The sequence below is a fragment of the Rhinatrema bivittatum genome, chromosome 2 (assembly GCF_901001135.1).
Source record: "Rhinatrema bivittatum chromosome 2, aRhiBiv1.1, whole genome shotgun sequence".
In the NCBI taxonomy this organism is placed as follows: domain Eukaryota; kingdom Metazoa; phylum Chordata; class Amphibia; order Gymnophiona; family Rhinatrematidae; genus Rhinatrema; species Rhinatrema bivittatum.
The window spans coordinates 720,659,969-720,679,786 of NC_042616.1; the positions used below are offsets into that span (position 1 = coordinate 720,659,969).

The following is a 19,818-nucleotide window of genomic DNA, read 5'->3' on the forward strand; positions in this document are numbered from 1 at the left end:
CCGTTTTATTCATCATTCCTTTTCTAATAATTCCCAACATTCTGTTTGCTTTTTTGACTGCCGCAGCACACTGAACCGACGATTTCAATGTGTTATCCACTATGACACCTAGATCTCTTTCTTGGGTTGTAGCACCTAAAATGGAACCCAACATCGTGTAATTATAGCATGGGTTATTTTTCCCTATATGCATCACCTTGCACTTATCCACATTAAATTTCATCTGCCATTTGGATGCCCAATTTTCCAGTCTCACAAGGTCTTCCTGCAATTTATCACAATCTGCTTGTGATTTAACTACTCTGAACAATTTTGTGTCATCTGCAAATTTGATTATCTCACTCGTCGTATTTCTTTCCAGATCATTTATAAATATATTGAACAGTAAGGGTCCCAATACAGATCCCTGAGGCACTCCACTGTCCACTCCCTTCCACTGAGAAAATTGCCCATTTAATCCTACTCTCTGTTTCCTGTCTTTTAGCCAGTTTGCAATCCACGAAAGGACATCACCACCTATCCCATGACTTTTTACTTTTCCTAGAAGCCTCTCATGAGGAACTTTGTCAAACGCCTTCTGAAAAACCAAGTATACTATATCTACCGGTTCACCTTTATCCACATGTTTATTAACTCCTTCAAAAAAAGTGAAGCAGATTTGTGAGGCAAGACTTGCCCTGGGTAAAGCCATGCTGACTTTGTTCCATTAAACCATGTCTTTCTATATGTTCTGTGATTTTGATGTTTAGAACACTTTCCACTATTTTTCCTGGCACTGAAGTCAGGCTAACCGGTCTGTAGTTTCCCGGATCGCCCCTGGAGCCCTTTTTAAATATTGGGGTTACATTTGCTATCCTCCAGTCTTCAGGTACAATGGATGATTTTAATGATAAGTTACAAATTTTTACTAATAGGTCTGAAATTTCATTTTTTAGTTCCTTCAGAACTCTGGGGTGTATACCATCCGGTCCAGGTGATTTACTACTCTTCAGTTTGTCAATCAGGCCTACCACATCTTCTAGGTTCACCGTGATTTGATTTAGTCCATCTGAATCATTACCCATGAAAACCTTCTCCATTACGGGTACCTCCCCAACATCCTCTTCAGTAAACACCGAAGCAAAGAAATAATTTAATCTTTCCGCGATGGCCTTATCTTCTCTAAGTGCCCCTTTAACCCCTCGATCATCTAACGGTCCAACTGACTCCCTCACTGGCTTTCTGCTTCGGATATATTTAAAAAAGTTTTTACTGTGAGTTTTTGCCTCTACAGCCAACTTCTTTTCAAATTCTCTCTTAGCCTGTCTTATCAATGTCTTACATTTAACTTGCCGATGTTTATGCTTTATCCTATTTTCTTCTGTTGGATCCTTCTTCCAATTTTTGAATGAAGATCTTTTGGCTAAAATAGCTTCTTTCACCTCCCCTTTTAACCATGCCGGTAATCGTTTTGCCTTCTTTCCACCTTTCTTAATGTGTGGAATACATCTGGACTGTGCTTCTAGAATGGTATTTTTTAACAATGACCACGCCTCTTGGACATTTTTTACTTTTGTAGCTGCTCCTTTCAGTTTTTTTCTAACAATTTTTCTCATTTTATCAAAGTTTCCCTTTTGAAAGTTTAGCACGAGAGCCTTGGATTTGCACACTGTTCCTTTTCCAGTCATTAAATCAAATTTGATTTAATTATATTGAAAAGCATGGGTCTTAGTACAGATCCTTGAGGCACTCCACTGTTTACCCTTTTCCACTGAAAAAATTGTCCATTTAATCCTACTATCTGTTTCCTGTCTTTTAACCAATTTATAATGCACGAAAGCACATCGCCACCTATCTCATGACTTTTTACTTTTCTTAGAAGCCTCTCATGAGGAACTTTGTCAGTTGCCTTCTGAAAATCCAAATACACTACATCTACCGGTTCACCTTTATCTACATGTTTATTAACCCCTTCAAAAAAGTGTAGCAGATTTGTGAGGCAAGATTTGCCTTGGGTAAAGCCATGCTGACTTTGTTCCAATAAACCATGTCTTTCTATATGTTCTGTGATTTTGATCTTTAGAACACTTTCCACTATTTTTCCTGGCACTGAAGTCAGGCTAACTGGTCTGTAATTTCCCGGATCGCTCCTGGAGCCCTTTTTAAATATTGGGGTTACATTAGCCACCCTCCAGTCTTGAGGTACAATGGATGATTTTAATGATAGGTTACAAATTTTTACTAATAGATCTGAAATTTCATTTTTGAGTTCCTTCAGAGCCCTGAGGTGTATACCATCCATTCAGATGATTTTCTACTCTTCAGTTTGTCAATCAGGCCTACCACATTTTCTACGTTCACCATGATTTGGTTCAGTTCATCTGAATCATTACCCATGAAAACGTTCTCTGAAATGGGTATCTCCCTAACATCCTCTTCAGTAAACACCGAAGCAAAGAAATCGTTTAGTCTTTCCATGATGGCCTTATCTTCTCTAAGTGCCCCTTTAACCCCTCGATCATCTACGATCCACCTGACTCCCTCCCAAGCTTTCTGCTTTGGATATATTCTAAAATGTTTTTACTGTGAGTTTTGCCTCTGCAGCCAACTTCTTTTCAAATTCTTTCTTAGCCTGTTTATCAATGTCTTACATTTAACTTGCCAATGCTTATGCTTTATCCTATTCTCTTCTGTTGGATCCTTCTTCCAGTTTTTGAATGAAGATCTTTTGGCTAAAATAGCCTATTTCACCTCACCTTTTAACCATGCCAAAAATCGTTTTGCCTCCCTTCCACCTTTCATAATGTGTGGACTACATCTGGACTGTGCTTCTAGGATGGTATTTTTTAACAGTGTCCAAGCCTCTTGCACACTTTTTACATTTGTAGTTGCTCCTTTCAGTTTTTTTCTAGCTATTTTTCTCATTTTAGCAAAGTTTCCCTTTTGAAAGTTTAGCGCTAAAGCCATGGATTTACCTACTGTCCCCCTTCCAGCCATTAATTCAAATTTGATCATATTATGATCACTATTGCCAAGTGGCCCCACCGTTACCTCTCTCACCAAATCCTATGCTCCACTAAGAATTAGTTCTAAAATTGCTCCCTCTCTCGTTGGTTCCAGAACCAATTGCTCCATAAAACTGTCATTTATTCCATCGAGGCACTTTATCTCTCTAGCATGTCCTGATATTACATTTACCCAGTCAATTTTGGGGTAATTGAAATCTCCCGTTATTACTGCACTACCAATTTGGTTAGCTTCTCTAATTTCTCTTAGCATTTTGCTGTCTGTTTCACCATCTTGGCCAGGTGCTCCTATCACTACATTCTTCCCCAACACACAAGAGATTTCTACCCATAAAGATTTGATTGTGCATTTAGTCTCATGCAGGATCTTTATCCTGTTGGACTCTATGCCATCCCGGACATAAAGCACCATCCTGCCTCCCAGATGCTCCTCTCTGTCATTGCGATATAATTTGTATCCCGATATAACATTGTCACATTGGTTATCCTCCTTCCACGTCTCTGAGATGCCAGTTAAGTTTATGTCATCATTCACTGCTAAACATTCTCATTCTCTCATCTTCTTAGACTTCTGGCATTAGGATACAAACATTTCAAAGTGTGGTTTTTGTTTATATTTTCATTCTGCTTTTTAATTGATAGGGATAAATTGGAATCTTTTAGCTCAGGTGAGTTTTTAATTACAGGCACTTGGAGTACTTTTCTTATTATTGAAACCTCACTGTTGGGATGCCCTAATTCTAATGCGTCATTAGTATCCTTTGAAGATACCTCCCTCCGAACCATGTGTTGCTGAGCGACTGTCGGCTTTCCCCTTTGTTCTAGTTTAAAAGCTGCACTATCTCCTTTTTAAAGGTGAGCTGTTGTATCAGTGGTCCTCCTATGGAGATTCGTATCCCAAGGGATTATTGGTAAGGGTTCATCCAGTCCCTAGCTTGGGGTACCTATGTTCTTACTTGAGTTCATTGTTTATTGTTGGTTGAGTACAGTTATGGTTAACTGTTTTTATCAAGTTTTTTTACTAGTCTGCCCACAGTTGCTTTTGAAGAGAATACTGGCAGACTAGGGTCACTGCAGGAATATATATACTATGACATCAGCTTGCTCCATCTCCATCTGCTGGCAGGGGAGCATAACCCACCGGTCCTGAGTCCATCTGTCTACACTCAGGAAAACGAAATTATCAGGTAAGTAATTTCTGCAATTGAATATACTAGTCAGACTCCACTTGAAACATAAGAAAAAATAAACTTTTGAATTGGGTAGCCTAACCATGAATGTGCTCAAGTAGTTCTTGTTTATTCAGGATATCATCCAATACATTAATTTATTTTCCTTTTGTGACTCAACACTAGACTATACTATATGAAGTTGAACAAAAGCTGCAAGACTTGAATATGACCCAAAGCAAAGGAAAACGGATTCTTATTCAAGACATAGAAGATTCTGATGAGGAGACTGGAAATGGAAACGGAAACAATGGACAGAGCAAGAGAGAGAAAAGTAAAATTTTATCCAGTATATGTTTATCTTTAATATTAATCTTTTCACATGAGAACTGCATTTTGTTCATACTGTAATTATTTGTAATTCAAGGCAATAACAATCATTCAGTCAAATTACGATTATTTTCCTTTTTCAAGATTTTAATATGAGGGCCCAGGCTAAGAGCCCAGACCCTGAGCATAACATAATGCCATGTCCCCCTACCCACTTTGCACCACACACAAACAGAAGACTTGGTCCACTGGCCTACCCCTACCCCTCTTTTCTGTTCCTTAGAAAATCTTTCCTTGTGAGATCAACGGTGAGATGAGCCCTTTAAGCAGGGGGCTGGTGGGAGAAGGAGGGGGGGCGCACAGCTGCAATCCATGGGATAAACACTGTGGATCCCTAAAGGTTAGAGAATGGAAATAAAGAAAAGGGTGCATGGGGGAAACTTGCTGGTGTGGCGATTACTATCTTTAACAGAAGGTATGGGGATTACTACTCTTAAACAATAAGCCTTGATGCAACTGCAACAATGCTCTCAACTGCAGTGGCAGGGGGAAAAGAGTATTGGATTCAGACACCAACTGACGAGGGCCCTAACTTTTACAGTCTGGGGAACTGATGGGGTAACCTGCATGGAGTAGCAATTACTTCTCTTAACAAAGTGCATGGGATTACTACCCTTAACTAATAAGCCTCGATGTCTTTGATGCAACTGCAGTATCACTCTCTGCTTTGGATTGGGGGGGGGAGGGGGGAGAGGAATTGGATTCAAATGACCACCAACACAGGCCCAGACTTTTACAGTCTGCGGTACTGATACGCAAACATAAGAGAAAAAAGCACAAGACTGCTTCAACGACCAAGTCCATAAGCAATGCACGGCAAGCAGCACTGTTTGAATTTTCAAAAAGGCTCACCACCCAGTAAAAGAGAAACATGGGGGTAACTTACACAGCATGGCAGATATTACCATAAGAAGCTTGCTAAGCAGACTAGATGGACCATTTGGTTCTTTTCTGCTGTCATTACTGTGTTACTATGTAAATGATGGGTACAAGGATTTAAATTGCAGTGTTAAAGGTCACCATATTTTACTTCACGTGCAGCACACAGCACGTTCCCTGCTGGATAAGAACCCTGTAGAGCCAACCGACCCTCTCCCAGGTGAATTTCAGCTTACTGTGAATTGCATGGAGCAGAGCCATTAGACCTTCGTGCGACCCACAGGAGTTCCAGACAGGTGAATTGCCCAGGCAGCTACGCCACCAGCAGAAGAAGGCTAGAGCAATTGAACTTAGAGACTAGAGTCGTTTTAAGGAGATGTAATGAAGCAGTCCCCTACACAGCACTTCCAGTTGCAGGAGGTCAGGGTGCTAAGATGGGTTAGTGTGGATACCTGAAAGAGTCATTCCCTATACATACCCAGATCAGTCCAGACTCCTGGGTTTTGCCTCCCTTCCAACAGATGGAGACAGAGCAAGTTTCAACAGACTCTGCCTTATATACCTAGGTGCCACCTACAGTCTGCCAGTATTACTCTGTCTCCAGCAGATGATAGGGGTGCAACACTCACAGTCTGTACTAGTTCTTTAAAAAAAAAAAAAAAAGCAAACGACAAGAGAGGTGCTTCGACTGGAGTGCATCCTTCAGGCTCCCGGGAGCTGGCCAGGTCCTGAGGGGACCATCCCTCCCGGTGTGCAGGCAGGCTGTGGCTAAGGGTCGAGGGCCCTTCTTTGCCACTAGTGCACTAGAGCTTGGGGTGATACCGGGGAGCCCGGATCACTCACCCCAACGGGACCACCTCAGCACCAGAACCTGCGGACTCCGATTCAGGTTTGAAAAAAAAAAAAATAATAATAATAATAATAAATAAATCTTTAGTAAATAAGGCGGCGTTCCTTTTTTGTTTGGGTGTCTCTTTTACTTTTTCTGCAGCTCGGGAGCGGGTTTACCCGGCACTTTTTTACTTTTTGTTTTCACTTCTCCCGGTTACTGAATCATGCCGCGCAGGGCAGCCTGTCGCGCGTGTGGCTCCATTCGCAGGTGGTTTTCCAGGGATGGGCTGTGTTCAGCCTGCATCCCCAGCGGCGAAGGAACCTCTGATAACCCCGGGGGGGGGGGGGGGGGGGGGTTGTGCTGTAGGGTCGGACCGTTTCGTTGGGCTTTTCAGCCCTGCCTCTCTCTTCACCTTTGCCAGTCCAGCTAGGTGTGGGAAACGGCGCCATTTTGTTCTCCTTCTCCACATCGTCTCAGATAGTGGAGAGGGAGGGGAATCTCCCGCCGACACCATCGCCTTAGCAGCTGGCCCCGCGGGCTAAATCTCCTGATGGGCCGGTATCAAATTCACGGGGGGAGATCTCAGAGTCGGATTCTGATGATTCTTCCTCTTCTTTTACATCTGACTTTGTGTTTTTAATGCACAAAGCTTTTAAGGCCAGGAAACTCAGCAGGAAGCACGAGGCTGACAGGGGGAATTTATGTGTCCCACTTTCTCAGACTAGGAAGCGGCCCCAATCTGAGGGACAGGGGGGGGCCGCCAAGTCTAAGTGCCCTTTCCAAGTTATTCCTCCGCCGGAGGATTCAGACATGTCCTCGGACGTAGATCCGAATGGTCAGGATACTACAACCCAGCCCCTGAGGGGGGACGAGGGAGATGGGGACCGCAAGCAGAGTGCTGGCAGAGGGTCCCAGGCCATCGAGGGAGATGATCCTAAGAATGTCCGCCTGTTCCGCAAGGAGGAACTGGGCCCCCTCATTCCCGCCATCTTGGGGGAATTGGGGATTGAGGCGCCTCCGACCGAACCTCATTTGGGGTCTATGGATCCAGTTTATTGGGCCTGCGAGGTCCACCTACATCCTTCCCTTTCCTTTCCATTTTTCGGCTACGGATCTCTTATTTAGGGAATGGAACACCCCTGATTTGGGGTTGAAAGTTTCAAAGGCAATGGACAAGCTGTATCCTCTGCCGGAGGAGCCTTGGAGATTCTTCGGGTGCCAAAGGTGGATGCGGCAGTGTCCGCGGTCACAAAGAAGACTACGATACCAGTCACAGGGTTCACAGCTCTCAAGGATCTGCAGGATCGAAAGTTAGAGCTGCAGCTTAAGAAGACATTTGAGGTCTCTGCACTGGGAGTCTGGGCGGCCATGTTTTGTCGAGGCAGTGGTGGCCTTCAGTGCGGATGCCCTTTATGATCTTTTACGGACGTCCGCTCGATCCATGGTTTCAGCTGTCTTGGCCCGTCGAGTGTTGTGGTTATGAAACTGGTCTGCGGATGTGTCTTCCAAATCCCATTTGGGGTCTCTCCCTTTTAAGGGCAAGTTGCTCTTTGGCAAAGAACTGGAGGATATGATTCAGTCTTTGGGCGAGAATAGACCCGGCACTTCCCAGTCTACCCCAAGCGTAAAATCTACACAATGATGGGCAGCCGGTCTGCTCCTTAGTACCGATGGTCGGAGGGAGATTGTCTCTGTTTTTCAAGGAGTGGACCAAGATCACTTCGGACCAGTGGGTTCTATCTGTGATAAGACAAGGCTATGCTTTAGATTTTGCATGATGTTCGCACCCACAGTTTCTGATATCTCCCTGCGGGTACACAGCAAAGTATGGGGCGGTAAAGCAGGCCTTGCAGCGCCTTCTCGACCTCAGCACTATTGTACCAGTTCCCCGGTCTGCTCAATGTCAAGGACGTTACTCCATTTATTTTGTCGTGGCAAAAAAAGAGGGGTCCTTCCAGCCCATTCTCGATTTATTTGCAAATAGTCTTTATTACAGAACTATGTTACTGGACCTTAATGGCACTTCTTATAGATAGTATTATCTTTTTTTTTTTTTTTTTTGTGTAACGATTTTTATTGGCAATAAACATGAACAACAAAAACATAGGTGTAGCAACATAAATATCCATCACACTACAGTAACTCTCACATAGCATACCACACAGAATACGCTAATTAAAGCCATGTTTCAAATGAAAATTGAAAGTATCTATGAACCCCCCCCCCCTTTTCCCCGTTCACAAGGACCTCCACTGTGCAATCACTAGTGCAAGCAACTAAGCCCAAGGCGTGATCAACAAACATATTAGTGCATAGAAAGTAACAACCTTATCCAGCCTATGAAGATAAAACGAAAAGAGACAGAGCGAGACAGAACTTCAGGGTCCCATGCGCTACTACAAAGTAATAGTAGCCTTCCAAGTTTCAAAAGGTTGCCATATCTTGCTAAATTTGTGTAGTGTCTTATGCCTATGCGCCGTTATTTTCCCCAATGTATGAGTCGAAGACACCAAACTTTGTATTTCAGTAATGGTGGGAATCTCGGGCCCCCTCCACCTGCGAGCCAATGCACCCCTGGATACCGTAACAACATATTTAATAAAACTATTTTGGAAAACCGTGAGTTCAGAGTGTGCATTATTAAGTAACGCCTGCAGAGGGGTAAGCACAACCTCTCTAAAGAGAACCGTGGATAACCAGCTAGAGACCAGATCCCAAAAACTTCGGATTTTAGGGCATTCCCACCACATGTGCAAGAATGTTCCCACACCTCCGCATTGTTTCCAACATTGGCTGGTCTGTGCTGGTTGGATACGATGCAACTTAATCGGAGTCCAGTACCATCGGTACCATAGCTTGTAACCATTTTCAATATGAGTAGCAGAAATAAGCCCTTTTCCAATGGCCTGGGAAAGCCTATTCCACTTGTCCAATGGCCATGAGATATTGAGATCCCTCTCCCATGCCACAATGTGTTGCCCTTTAGTACCAGGGGTTCCTACAAGCATGTTATAGATAATAGAAATGTGTTTGCGTACCTTCGACGCCCGCTGGCACAAGGCTTCAAATGGTGAGCTCCCCATAGCCAAGTCCCTCAGCTCCAGCGAGTGAGAAACAAAATGGGACATCTGCAGGTAGGCATACAAATCTTTAGAAACTAGCCCAAATCGCTCCTTTAGAGCAGTAAACGATAGCATCCCCCCGGGCTCCCAAATGTGGGAAACTTTAGAGATGCCCTTAGCTTGCCAATATCTAGTGTTCTGGGATTGCGCTGCCTGGCGAAAGGATTGATGGTAAAACAAGTGAGTGCTAAGGAAAGTCTGTCTAGACCCAACTAACCCCTTCCTCCACTTAAGCCACACCTCCAATGTTACTCTCACTGTCTCCGGAATATCAACAACTGGATGCCTGGTAGTCCTATCTTGCCACAGGAGAGCTGAAAGGGGAAACTCACCCAATAGAGCCTGTTCCAAGATAACCCATGGTTTCATAGATAGGGGGTTATTCCATTCCACAGCAGCTTTTAGGTGTGCTGCGCCATGATACCCATGTAGGTATGGCATCCCCAAACCTCCCTGCGACTTGGAGAGATACAGAATTTGTTTCTTGATCCTAGGTCTTTTCGCCTTCCACAGGAACTTAAGTAATCTGCGTTGCCACTTGTCAAGTAAGATAGTGGGAACCATGATAGGTAAGGTTTGAAACAAATATAAAAGTCTTGGTAAAATGTTCATCTTAATAACTGCGAGCCGTCCTAACCAAGAAATGTGGTAACGGTCCCACTCCTCCAAATCTTTATAGATTTTAGTTAATAATGGAGGGTAGTTAAGCTGAAAGAGATCCAAAGAACCTCCTATATATATACCCAAATATTTCAGTTTACCTTTAGCCCATCTAAAGGGGTGCGATTTCCCTATGCGATTCGCATCAGGTGCCGGGACACTAACATTCAGTAACTCCGATTTTTCCCAGTTAATTTTAAAACCTGAAACCCCACTAAAGGCCGATATTTCCTCTGTAAGCGCCCTCAGAGAGTCGTCGGGCTGAGTTATAGTGAACAAAACGTCGTCCGCAAAAAGGGACATCTTGGATGAAAAGGCGCCCAGACCCATCCCATGGATAGAAGCATTATCTCGAATAGATTGTGTAAAGGGTTCCAGAAATATCGCAAACAACAGGGGGGATAGGGGACACCCCTGTCGAGTGCCCCTCCCCACTGGAAATGGCTCGGAGTATCCCCCATTAATCTTTAAACAGGCTTGCGGAGAGTCATATAATGCCTGTATCCACCGTAGAAATTTGTCCCCAAAGTGGTATGCCCGCATAGTCTGAAAAAGGAATGGCCAATGTACGTAATCAAAGGCTTTTTCAGCATCGATTGCGAGAAGTAATAAAGGAACATGTGTGGCGCGAGCTATCCCCATGAGATTAACTATCTTACGTACATTGTCGGAGGCCATACAACCTGGTATAAAGCCAGTTTGATCGGTGTGTATCATCTGAGGGAGAAAATTGTTTAACCTATTGGCCAATATTTTAGCGAGTATCTTCATGTCCAAATTAATGAGGGAAATGGGACGATAAGAACCACACTGCGTGGGATCCCTCCCTGGCTTGGCTAGAATCGTCACTCCTGCCAGCTTAGCGCTAGAGGAAAGGGAAACACCCTCCTGCAGAGCATTGAAAAGTCGCACCAAAACTGGAATAAGCAACTCAGCAAATTTTTTTATAAAAAACAGCAGTGAAGCCATCCAGACCTGGTGCTTTCCCCATTTTTAAGCTCTTTATAGCCCAATTAACCTCAGCAGGAGATATAGCCCGATCCAAAAATTCCTGGGTATCATCCGATATAGCAGGAAGTGAAATATGGGAAAGATATTCCTCAATTCGTTGGTCAACAATAATGGAGTCTGTAGCATATAATTCTGAATAAAACCTGATAAATCGCGTTCTGATATCTACATTTGAGGTAAGTACTCCCCCCGTCTCATCTTTTATCTTGATTATATTATTTTGGATCTGGTGGGCCTTAAGTTTTCTAGCCAGGTGTTTCCCCGCCTTGTTGCCTCCTTCATAGTATAGTTGTTTAGTAATGGTAAGTCTGTACGCAATCTGGGCAGCCTCCAACTTTTCCAAATGGTCTCTCAGCACGTCCATTTGTTCTAATAAGTTTTCACCCCCCTCCCGTTGGTGTTGTATCCCCAATTCCTGTAACCTCTGTAGGGTGACAGATTTGTCTTGCAACCGTAATTTTTTTTGATAAGCACCCCTAGCTATGAATTTGCCTCGTAACACGGCTTTGAGACAATCCCACAATGTCATGGGCGAGGTCCCCTCCAAATCATTCAGGGTCAGATAATCCCGAATATCATTGTGAAGCTGCTGAACGAACTGGTCGTCATCCAGCAAGCTTTCATTTAATTTCCAATATTGTAAACCTCTCTCATAGGCACTAAGCTCAAATTGAATGGTAATTGGACCATGATCTGACCACGTGATCGGGCCTATATGGGGTGAAGTAACCTGATTAACGCAACTTTTGTCTATGAAAAAATTATCAATTCTAGAGTATGTATGATGAGCCCTAGAGTAGAAGGTATACGCTCTACCCCGGGGATGCCAGTTACGCCAGACATCCATCAAATGCCATTGAGCTAGTAGGTATTTGAGAGCTTTACGGTCTTTACTAGCTGTGGTCACCTGGCCCAAAGAATTGTCCAGCTGAGGGTTAAGGGTGAGGTTGAAATCCCCCCCTAAGAACACATGACCTTCTGCACATTGTTCCAACACCCTATTGAGCCGTGCAAAAAAAGACCTTTGGCCAGCGTTAGGTGCATAAGCGTTGACTAATGTAAATTTTTCCCCTCCCAAAACAATGACAAGAATAATAAATCTGCCCTCAGGATCCCGATGGCACGCCACCTCCTCAAACATTAGGCCTTTAGTAATCAGAATGCCAACTCCTAAGTATTTGTGGGTGAGCGGTCTCGCCGTCCAATATTGGGCCGGAAATGATGGATGTCTGAGAAGAGACTCATGCCTTCTCTTAAGATGTGTTTCTTGTAAATAGGCAATAGAAACTTGAGAAGAACACAGTTCTGGAAAGAGACAGTGCCTTTTATAGGGTGAATTAAGTCCCTTTACATTGAGGGACAATATATTAAGATGGACCATCCCCCCACCGTTGGAGCATTAGAAGGACGCTCGCCCATCCCCACTGCATGGCCCCCAGTTCTAAATATCTTGGCTGATGTGGAGCATGATCTTGAAAAATGCACAAAATGCCTAACTGTGGGCTAGAAGCGTGAACCACCGCTGTCCCCTTGTGAAATCCCCAGCTTGCTTGCATAACATTTCCCCCCCCCCCTCCCCGCTTTACCATCATCCCGACAAAGTGAGGTATAAACACCCTCCCAATTGTCATGAGAATAGAGGAAATAGCCCCAGATGACTGAGACCCAATGCCACTCTATAAAACACAACATAATAGTGATAAAAATACTTATCCCGTATGAAAGGTCTCATACAAACTCAAACAACGTAACCATCTTAGATATTCAAGATTAAACCGTCAATAAAATGCAAAAATACCAGCATTTAAACCCGCTGAACACTTCAGTCCTGAAACCCTGTTCAACGCTGTGAAGAACCCCTGAATATGCATCCATGCTGCGGCAGCAGCTCCTCAGGAACCTGTTCCCTTCGCAGCTTCATTCCTTCGCAATCTTTTGTCCCCTTTGTTGACTCGCTGCCAGCGCGGGTAATCTTCTCGGCGGCTGTTAGGTTTAGGAGCCGCCTGGAGTTGAGCAAATCCCTCGAAGCCGGCGTGATGTAGTACCCCCGAAGCCTCCCTCAGCGTCTTGACCCGATGGCTCTCTCCCTTGACAGCGAAACTCAGGCCGAAAGGGAAAAGCCACCTATATCTGATGTTTTCTGCCCTCAGGCAATCCGTTACGGGCTTCATCTCCTGGCGCCGCCGGATGGTCGTAGGTGAGAGATCGGGAAAAATCATAATGGCCTCTCCCCTCCATTGCCACGTGGCTTGCTTTCTAGCTATTAACATAAGCTTATCCTTTACGGCAAAGTCATGAAAGCAAGCGAGTATGTCTTTCGGCTTGTTTGCCACACGAGGGCTCATCACCCGGTGGGCTCTATCAATTTGAATAGTCCCTTCGAAGCTCCCACTGACCTGGGTGACCACGGATGCTGTTAAAATGGCGCAGATCTGTTGAACCACCTCGACACAATTTTCATTATCAGTGGACTCAGGAACACCCCGAAACCGGATATTGTGGCGCCGCGAGCGGTTTTCTAAATCTTCGAGCTTGTCGTTTAGCCGGTCAAGTTCGGTTTGGGTGTTCGCTTGCTGCTCCCGAATAGATTTAATGTTATCGCTATTGGCCTCCGCTCTAGTTTCGAGGTCAAAAAGCCGACGGCCCTGGTCCGCCATCTCTGTTCGGAGTTCCTCAATAGAATTCATAAGGTCCTGCGTTTTACTAGATATTTCAGTTTTTATCTCTGCGAACCATTTTTTCATGTCCGATTTCGTCGGTAAGTCACCCTCCTCCGAATGAATGGCATCCCCTGAATTATCCGTCTCGGGAGCCACCTCCTCTGTCGCCGCCATTTCTGCCGTACCGCCCGATGTCCCTTCCTCCTCCAATTTCTGATAGGAATATTTGCGAAAGTCTACCGGTTTTCGCCTGGTAGACATCAGAAGTTATTGGGGAGGAGAACCCTGTGTCGGCTGTAGAGTTTTGCACGTTCGATGGTTAGATTATGCCGGGATTGTAGAAGTGGTTGGCAGAGCTCTCAAGTCAAGCAGCCATTCTCTGGCGTGACGTCACTTCCTCTCCCATTCTCGATTTAAAGCGGGTCAACCGGTGTCTTCGCATTCCACTCTTCCGCATGGAGACGTTGCGGTCAGTGATTGCATCAGTTCGGCCAGGGGAGTTTCTTGCATCTCTGGATCTGACGGAGGCGTATTTACATGTCGGGATCCGAGCGGATCACCAGAAGTTTCTGAGGTTTGCTGTTTTGGGTCAGCACTACCAGTTTCAAGCTCTTCCCTTTGGTCTTGTTACAGCCCCCAGGTCGTTTACCAAAATAATGGTAGTAGTGGCGGCGCAGCTCTCTGCAGAGAGGAATTGTTAGTGCATCTGTATTTGGACGATTGGCTGATTAGGGCAAAATCAGAGGTATTTTGTCAGTGAGCGATCCAGCGGGTACTACAGTTGTTGATTATGCTACGCTGGGTGGTAAACTTGGCCAAGGGTCATCTTGTCCCTTCCCAGTCCTTGGAATTTTTGGGAGCTTTGTTCAACACCCAGCAGGGGAGAGTTTTCCTAACCTCCGACCGTGTGGGCAAATTGCAAGGGCAAGTGCAAGCGTTACTCTCCAAGCATCCTCCGAAGGTTTGGGATTACTTGCAGGTTCTAGGTTCCATGACTTCAACCCTGGAATTGGTTCCCTGGGCTTTCGCTCACATGCGTCCTTTGCAATCAGCTTTGCTCTCCCGTTGGAACCCTGTTTCCGAACAGTTTCACTGACCCTTGCCGTTGACAGAGTCCGCTCGGTCCAGCCTGGATTGGTGGCTAGAATCGCACATTTTGACCCGGGGAGTTCCCTTGATTGTTCCCGACTGGACGGTGGTCACCACGGATGCCAGCCTTTCTGGTTGGGGCGCTGTTTGTCTGCGAAAATCGGTGCAGAGTCTGTGGTCCCCGGAGGAGGCGCGGTGGTCCATAAATCGCCTGGAGACCAGAGCAGTCCGGCTGGCGTTACAGGCCTTCCTCCCGATTATCAAGGGGAAGTTGGTCAGGGTACTGTCCGACAATGCAACTACGGTGGCTTATATCAGTTGCCAAGGAGGTACCAAGAGCCGTCCAGTGGCGGCAGAGGCTCGACTGTTAATCAGTTGGGTGGAGCAGAATCTACTCAGCATTGCGGCCTCCCACATAGCCGGGGTCGACAACGTGCACGCGGATTTTCTAAGTCGCCATCATCTCGATCCCGGAGAGTGGGAGCTGGCAGACAAGGCTCTTCAACTCATCTGCGACAGGTGGGGAACACCTTGCATGGACCTGATGGTGACGTTCAAGAATGCCAAAGCCCCACGCTTCTATGCCCACAGAAGGGGTAGATGCCCTAGTGCTGCCTTGGCCGTCGATGATACTGCTTTGCGTCTTCCCTCCTTGGCCTCTGATCGGCAAGGTGCTCAGGCGGGTAGAGGCTAACCCGTCCGAAGTGATCCTGGTGGCTTCCGAGTGGCCGCAATGTCCATGGTTCGCGGATCTGGTCAACCTGGCAGTAGAGGGTCCTATACAGTTTCCATGTCTGCCGAATCTTCTTCATCGGGGGCCCATATGTTCTGACCAGGTAGATCGCTTCTGTCTAGCGGCATGGCTTTTGAGAGGCCGCGTCTAAAAAGCAGGGGATATTCGGATGCGGTGGTAGCTACTCTGTTGAAATCGCGTAAGCCTTCAACGTCTCTGTCTTACTTCCGAATCTGGAAGGTCTTTGAATCCTGGTGTGTAGCTCGGGAGGTGTTGCCCACTCGGGCGTCCGTATCAGATGTTTTAGTTTTCCTTCAGGCAGCGCTAGCTAAAGGTTTATCGTGCAGTTCCTTGAAAGTGCAGGTGGCGGCTCTGGGTTGTTTGCGTGGTTCCATTCAGGGGTTACCATTGGCTGCGCATCCTGATGTCTCTTGTTTCGTTTGAGGGGCGAAACATTTACGTCCTTCAATACATCATCCCTGTCCATCCTGGAATCTAAATTTGGTTCTTTCCGCTTTGTGCACGGCACCGTTTGAACCTTTAAATCGGTCCACGCTAAAGGATCTCATGTTGAAAGTGGTGTTCTTGGTGGTGATTTCCTCGGCTCGTAGAGTATCTGAGCTTCAGGCCCTGTCCTGTCATGAACCTTTCTTGCAGATTTCAGATTCTGGTGTTTCCTTGCGAACGGTTCCATCTTTTCTCCCAAAGGTGGTTTCCACTTTTCATTTCAATCAATCGGTGGAGCTTCCGTTCTTTTCAGACCTGGATAGGTCAGATCCACTGTCTAAGAACTTAAAGAAGTTGGATGTCCGCAGGACATTACTACATTATTTTGAAGTCACTAATGATTTTCGGGTTTCTGATCATCTGTTTGTTCTCTGGAGTGGTCCGAAAAGAGGTAATATGGCATCTAAGACCATGATAGCTCGATGGCTCAAGGAGGCGATAAATTCAGCATATTTATTACGAGGTAGGCCTTTATCGATAGGCCTATGGGCGCATTCTACACGTTCTCAAGTGACTTCCTGGGCTGAATGCTCTCACATTTCGCCACAGGAGATTTTTAGAGTGGCTACATGGAAATCCTTGCATACTTTTGCAAGGCATTACAGACTGGATGTTCAGGCTCCAGGTACCGGGAATTTTGGAGAAGGTGTGCTCAGAGCGGGCATCTCCAGATCCCATCCCAGGTAAGTGAAGCTCTGGTACATCCCAGGAGTCTGGACTGATCCGGGTACGTACAGGGAAAAAAAAATTGGTTCTTACCAGATAATTTTTGTTCCTGTAGTACCACGGATCAGTCCAGAGTCCCGCCCATTTGCTGTAGAGAGGTAAAGGAGAGTCCGCTTTCTTCTGTATTTGTTTATTCTTTGGGTCTGCAGATTATTCTTGTTACCCTGGTTAATGAACGTGGTTTGCAGTTGGGGTTAGTGATCCACTTTGGTTTATGATTCCTGTATATAGTTAGTTTGGTTTTGATTCCATTCTGCTTTGACAATACATAATACTGACAGACTGTGTGTGGCACCTAGGTGTATAAGGCAGAATCTGTTGAAACTTGCTCTGTCTCCATCTGCTGGAAGGGAGGCAAAACCAAGGAGTCTGGACTGATCCGTGGTACTACAGGAACGAAAATTATCAAGTAAGAACCTATTTTCTTTTTTAGTGGCTAGAGATCATGAATGCCGGCTTGGGATCTCTAAGTTACAAGCGTCTAGAATGGCATGGCCAACTGACGAACAACTGAGCAGACGCATTCAATCGCGGAGCACAGCACTCGGTAGAGACAAGTAAGACTGGCTGCACCAGAGAAGTCTGGCTTGGACCAGAGAAATAGGAAGCACTGGCCACTTGTCTCTGAAGGTGACTCTTTTTATATTTATATAACAGCAGTTGACTCCTGTGCATTAAGACCCGGGTTCTGCCTAGTCTGGGAATGGCAAATCACATGCAGCAGTGTTGCCTTCTTTTTGGTTCAAGGAGGTACACTAACGCAGGGTTTTGGGACCACACCGAAAAAAGGAGGACCCAGGTCAAAAGATAGGCAAAAGGGCAAAGGAAGGCACAAGTGAGGGTGAGCAAAATTGCCACAAAGGAGAACAGAACGCTCCCAAACAAAAAATACCACATGGCAAGTCTCACATCTATGTGCACAATCATGAGAGCAGGCCCTAGATACCACAGCGCCCAACAACAGTAAGGCTGACCAGGATGTTTATGCGGCGATTACGGCGCACTATGCAGTACATAGTGACAATGTAAGTGAGGCTAAAGCTCGGACTGGGGAGGTCCACCCACCACACACACCTGGATATTCTTGGCCGAGGATAGTGGCTGAGTACTAGCCCAACCAGGCTGCCAGCAGTGTGCAATGGGGGCCTGGACCAGTGTGGGGCATCTCCATATCAATGCAGCACACTCTGTATCCCCTACATGCCTGGAGCTCTCGGTGTGACCGTTCTCTCCTGGCTGTAGGAAATGGCATGTGCTGTACCCAGGCTATCCCGGCATGGCTGCATTGGCATGCTCCTGCATTGGTCCTTCAACAAGAGTTGCCAGCATATCTACAAACAACCAGTGTATATCTACAGCCATTTCAGGCAGAAGAGATGGATCCACACAGCACGTGGGGGCCATCTTGCTGCCATACCCTGCTACTTCCTTGGCAGAAATACCCTCTATACAAGGAGGAAAACAGGAAGCAAGTGAAGCATTGCAATCACCTGGTGATGCCTGAAAGGAGCCATTGTAGGGAATGAGTATGGGCAATTAAAGGGTGAGATCACTCGACTACAGCGACAGCATTCAGAGAAGTAAACTGGCTGAGAAAGTGGGTGGTATTGCACATAATAAAGGGATTGAGGTTGTGGCCCAAAAGGAAAAGCAGTGGAAAACAGAAGAACAGATCAGAATTTAGCTCTGATAACTCATCTGATTCATCAGATTCAGATAGCTCCCCAGAAAGTAGTCCAGTCCGGCTCCCAGCCATCTCAGCTGAGGCGGCAAGAGGGCCCCCGGTTTTGATCACAAATTCTCAGTTATAGGAAAGCATTCAAAATTCATTATGAGAAAAGATTTGAAAGCAACTGTACATAGATATATTTTGAATCAAGGAGGGAAGGAGAAAAAAAGGGTGATAAAAAGGACAAAAAGAAAGACAATGTAACCCGGACTGATGGGAGAGTACCTAGAAATATAATTAACTGGACAAGGGCTTTTCTTCATATGATGAGTATGGTGGGCCAAGAGGACCCATCACAATATGGTTGCAGGTTGAGCCACACCAGCATTATTCTTAAAGTATAGAAAGATTAAGAGGTGCTTTAGAGACAAAATGGAAGAGAACCATTTTATATCCTGAGGTACTCAGGACATGACGCTTTGGTTAAAACAAATGATAATAAGGCTAGCGACATAGAGGCAGGCAGGAGGCTAATCACAAAAAGTAGCCCTACAGCTCCCCAGGGGGCACACATGCTCAAAGGAGTAATAATATCTGCTGGCAGTACAACAGATCATCTTGCAACTTTCAGGATTGCAAGTTCTGGCATGCTTGTTCCATCTGTTTTACACCCCATCCAGCAAATGAACAAAACGAACTGCAGTGGGAGTTGGGGGGGGGGGGGGGGGCAGCAAAACCAAATGAGTCACACATCTTCCAGAAAGTTCCATCCCCCATAATTCTGGACAGAATGGACACTTGGTTCAACCGCTACCCAAAATGACAGGAAGCCAAAAGATTTGCAGATGGTTTTAGGGTTGGATTCATAATTCCCTTCCAAGGGACAATTAACAATAACATAGCTTATAATGCACCTTCAGTGGCACTTCACTCTGAGATCGTGCAGCAAAAAATTGATGCAGAATTGGCATTGGGCAGGATGGTGGGACCATTCACTGATCTGCCATTTCAGGAAATAATGACAGTCTTAGCGGTTGTACCCATGAAAGAACCAGGAAAATTCAGGCTCATTCAGAATTTGTCTTACCCACGTGATGAATCAGTGCACAACCATCTGGCACCTGAGGAATGCTGTATTTCATAGTACAATAAGAAACTGCAGTAAGGGAACTGATGGCCAAGACAGATATTGAGTCTACCTTCCATTTGTTGCCTATTTACCCACAAAGCTTCCTGCTGTTGGGTTTCAAATTCCAGTGGCAGTTTAACTTTTATAAAGACATGCCAATGGGCTGTTTGGTCTCATGCGCTTATTTTGAGTTATTCAATACCTTCCTTCTCACCTTCCTTGACACGAGCAAGTGTC

The 19,818-nt window shown here is 45.5% G+C and overlaps 1 protein-coding gene across 3 annotated transcripts in view; it reads left to right on the top strand.

Annotated features, from left to right (window-relative positions):
• The window catches only part of SPAG1 (sperm associated antigen 1), a 283,883-nt gene that overhangs the window by 116,208 nt on the left and 147,857 nt on the right, over window positions 1-19,818 (top strand). For all 3 annotated transcript variants that reach the window (XM_029591799.1, XM_029591797.1, XM_029591798.1), the window contains exon 10: window positions 4,361-4,508. In XM_029591799.1, the coding sequence (XP_029447659.1) occupies window positions 4,361-4,508 (148 nt within the window). The remainder of the gene's footprint in view (window positions 1-4,360; window positions 4,509-19,818) is intronic.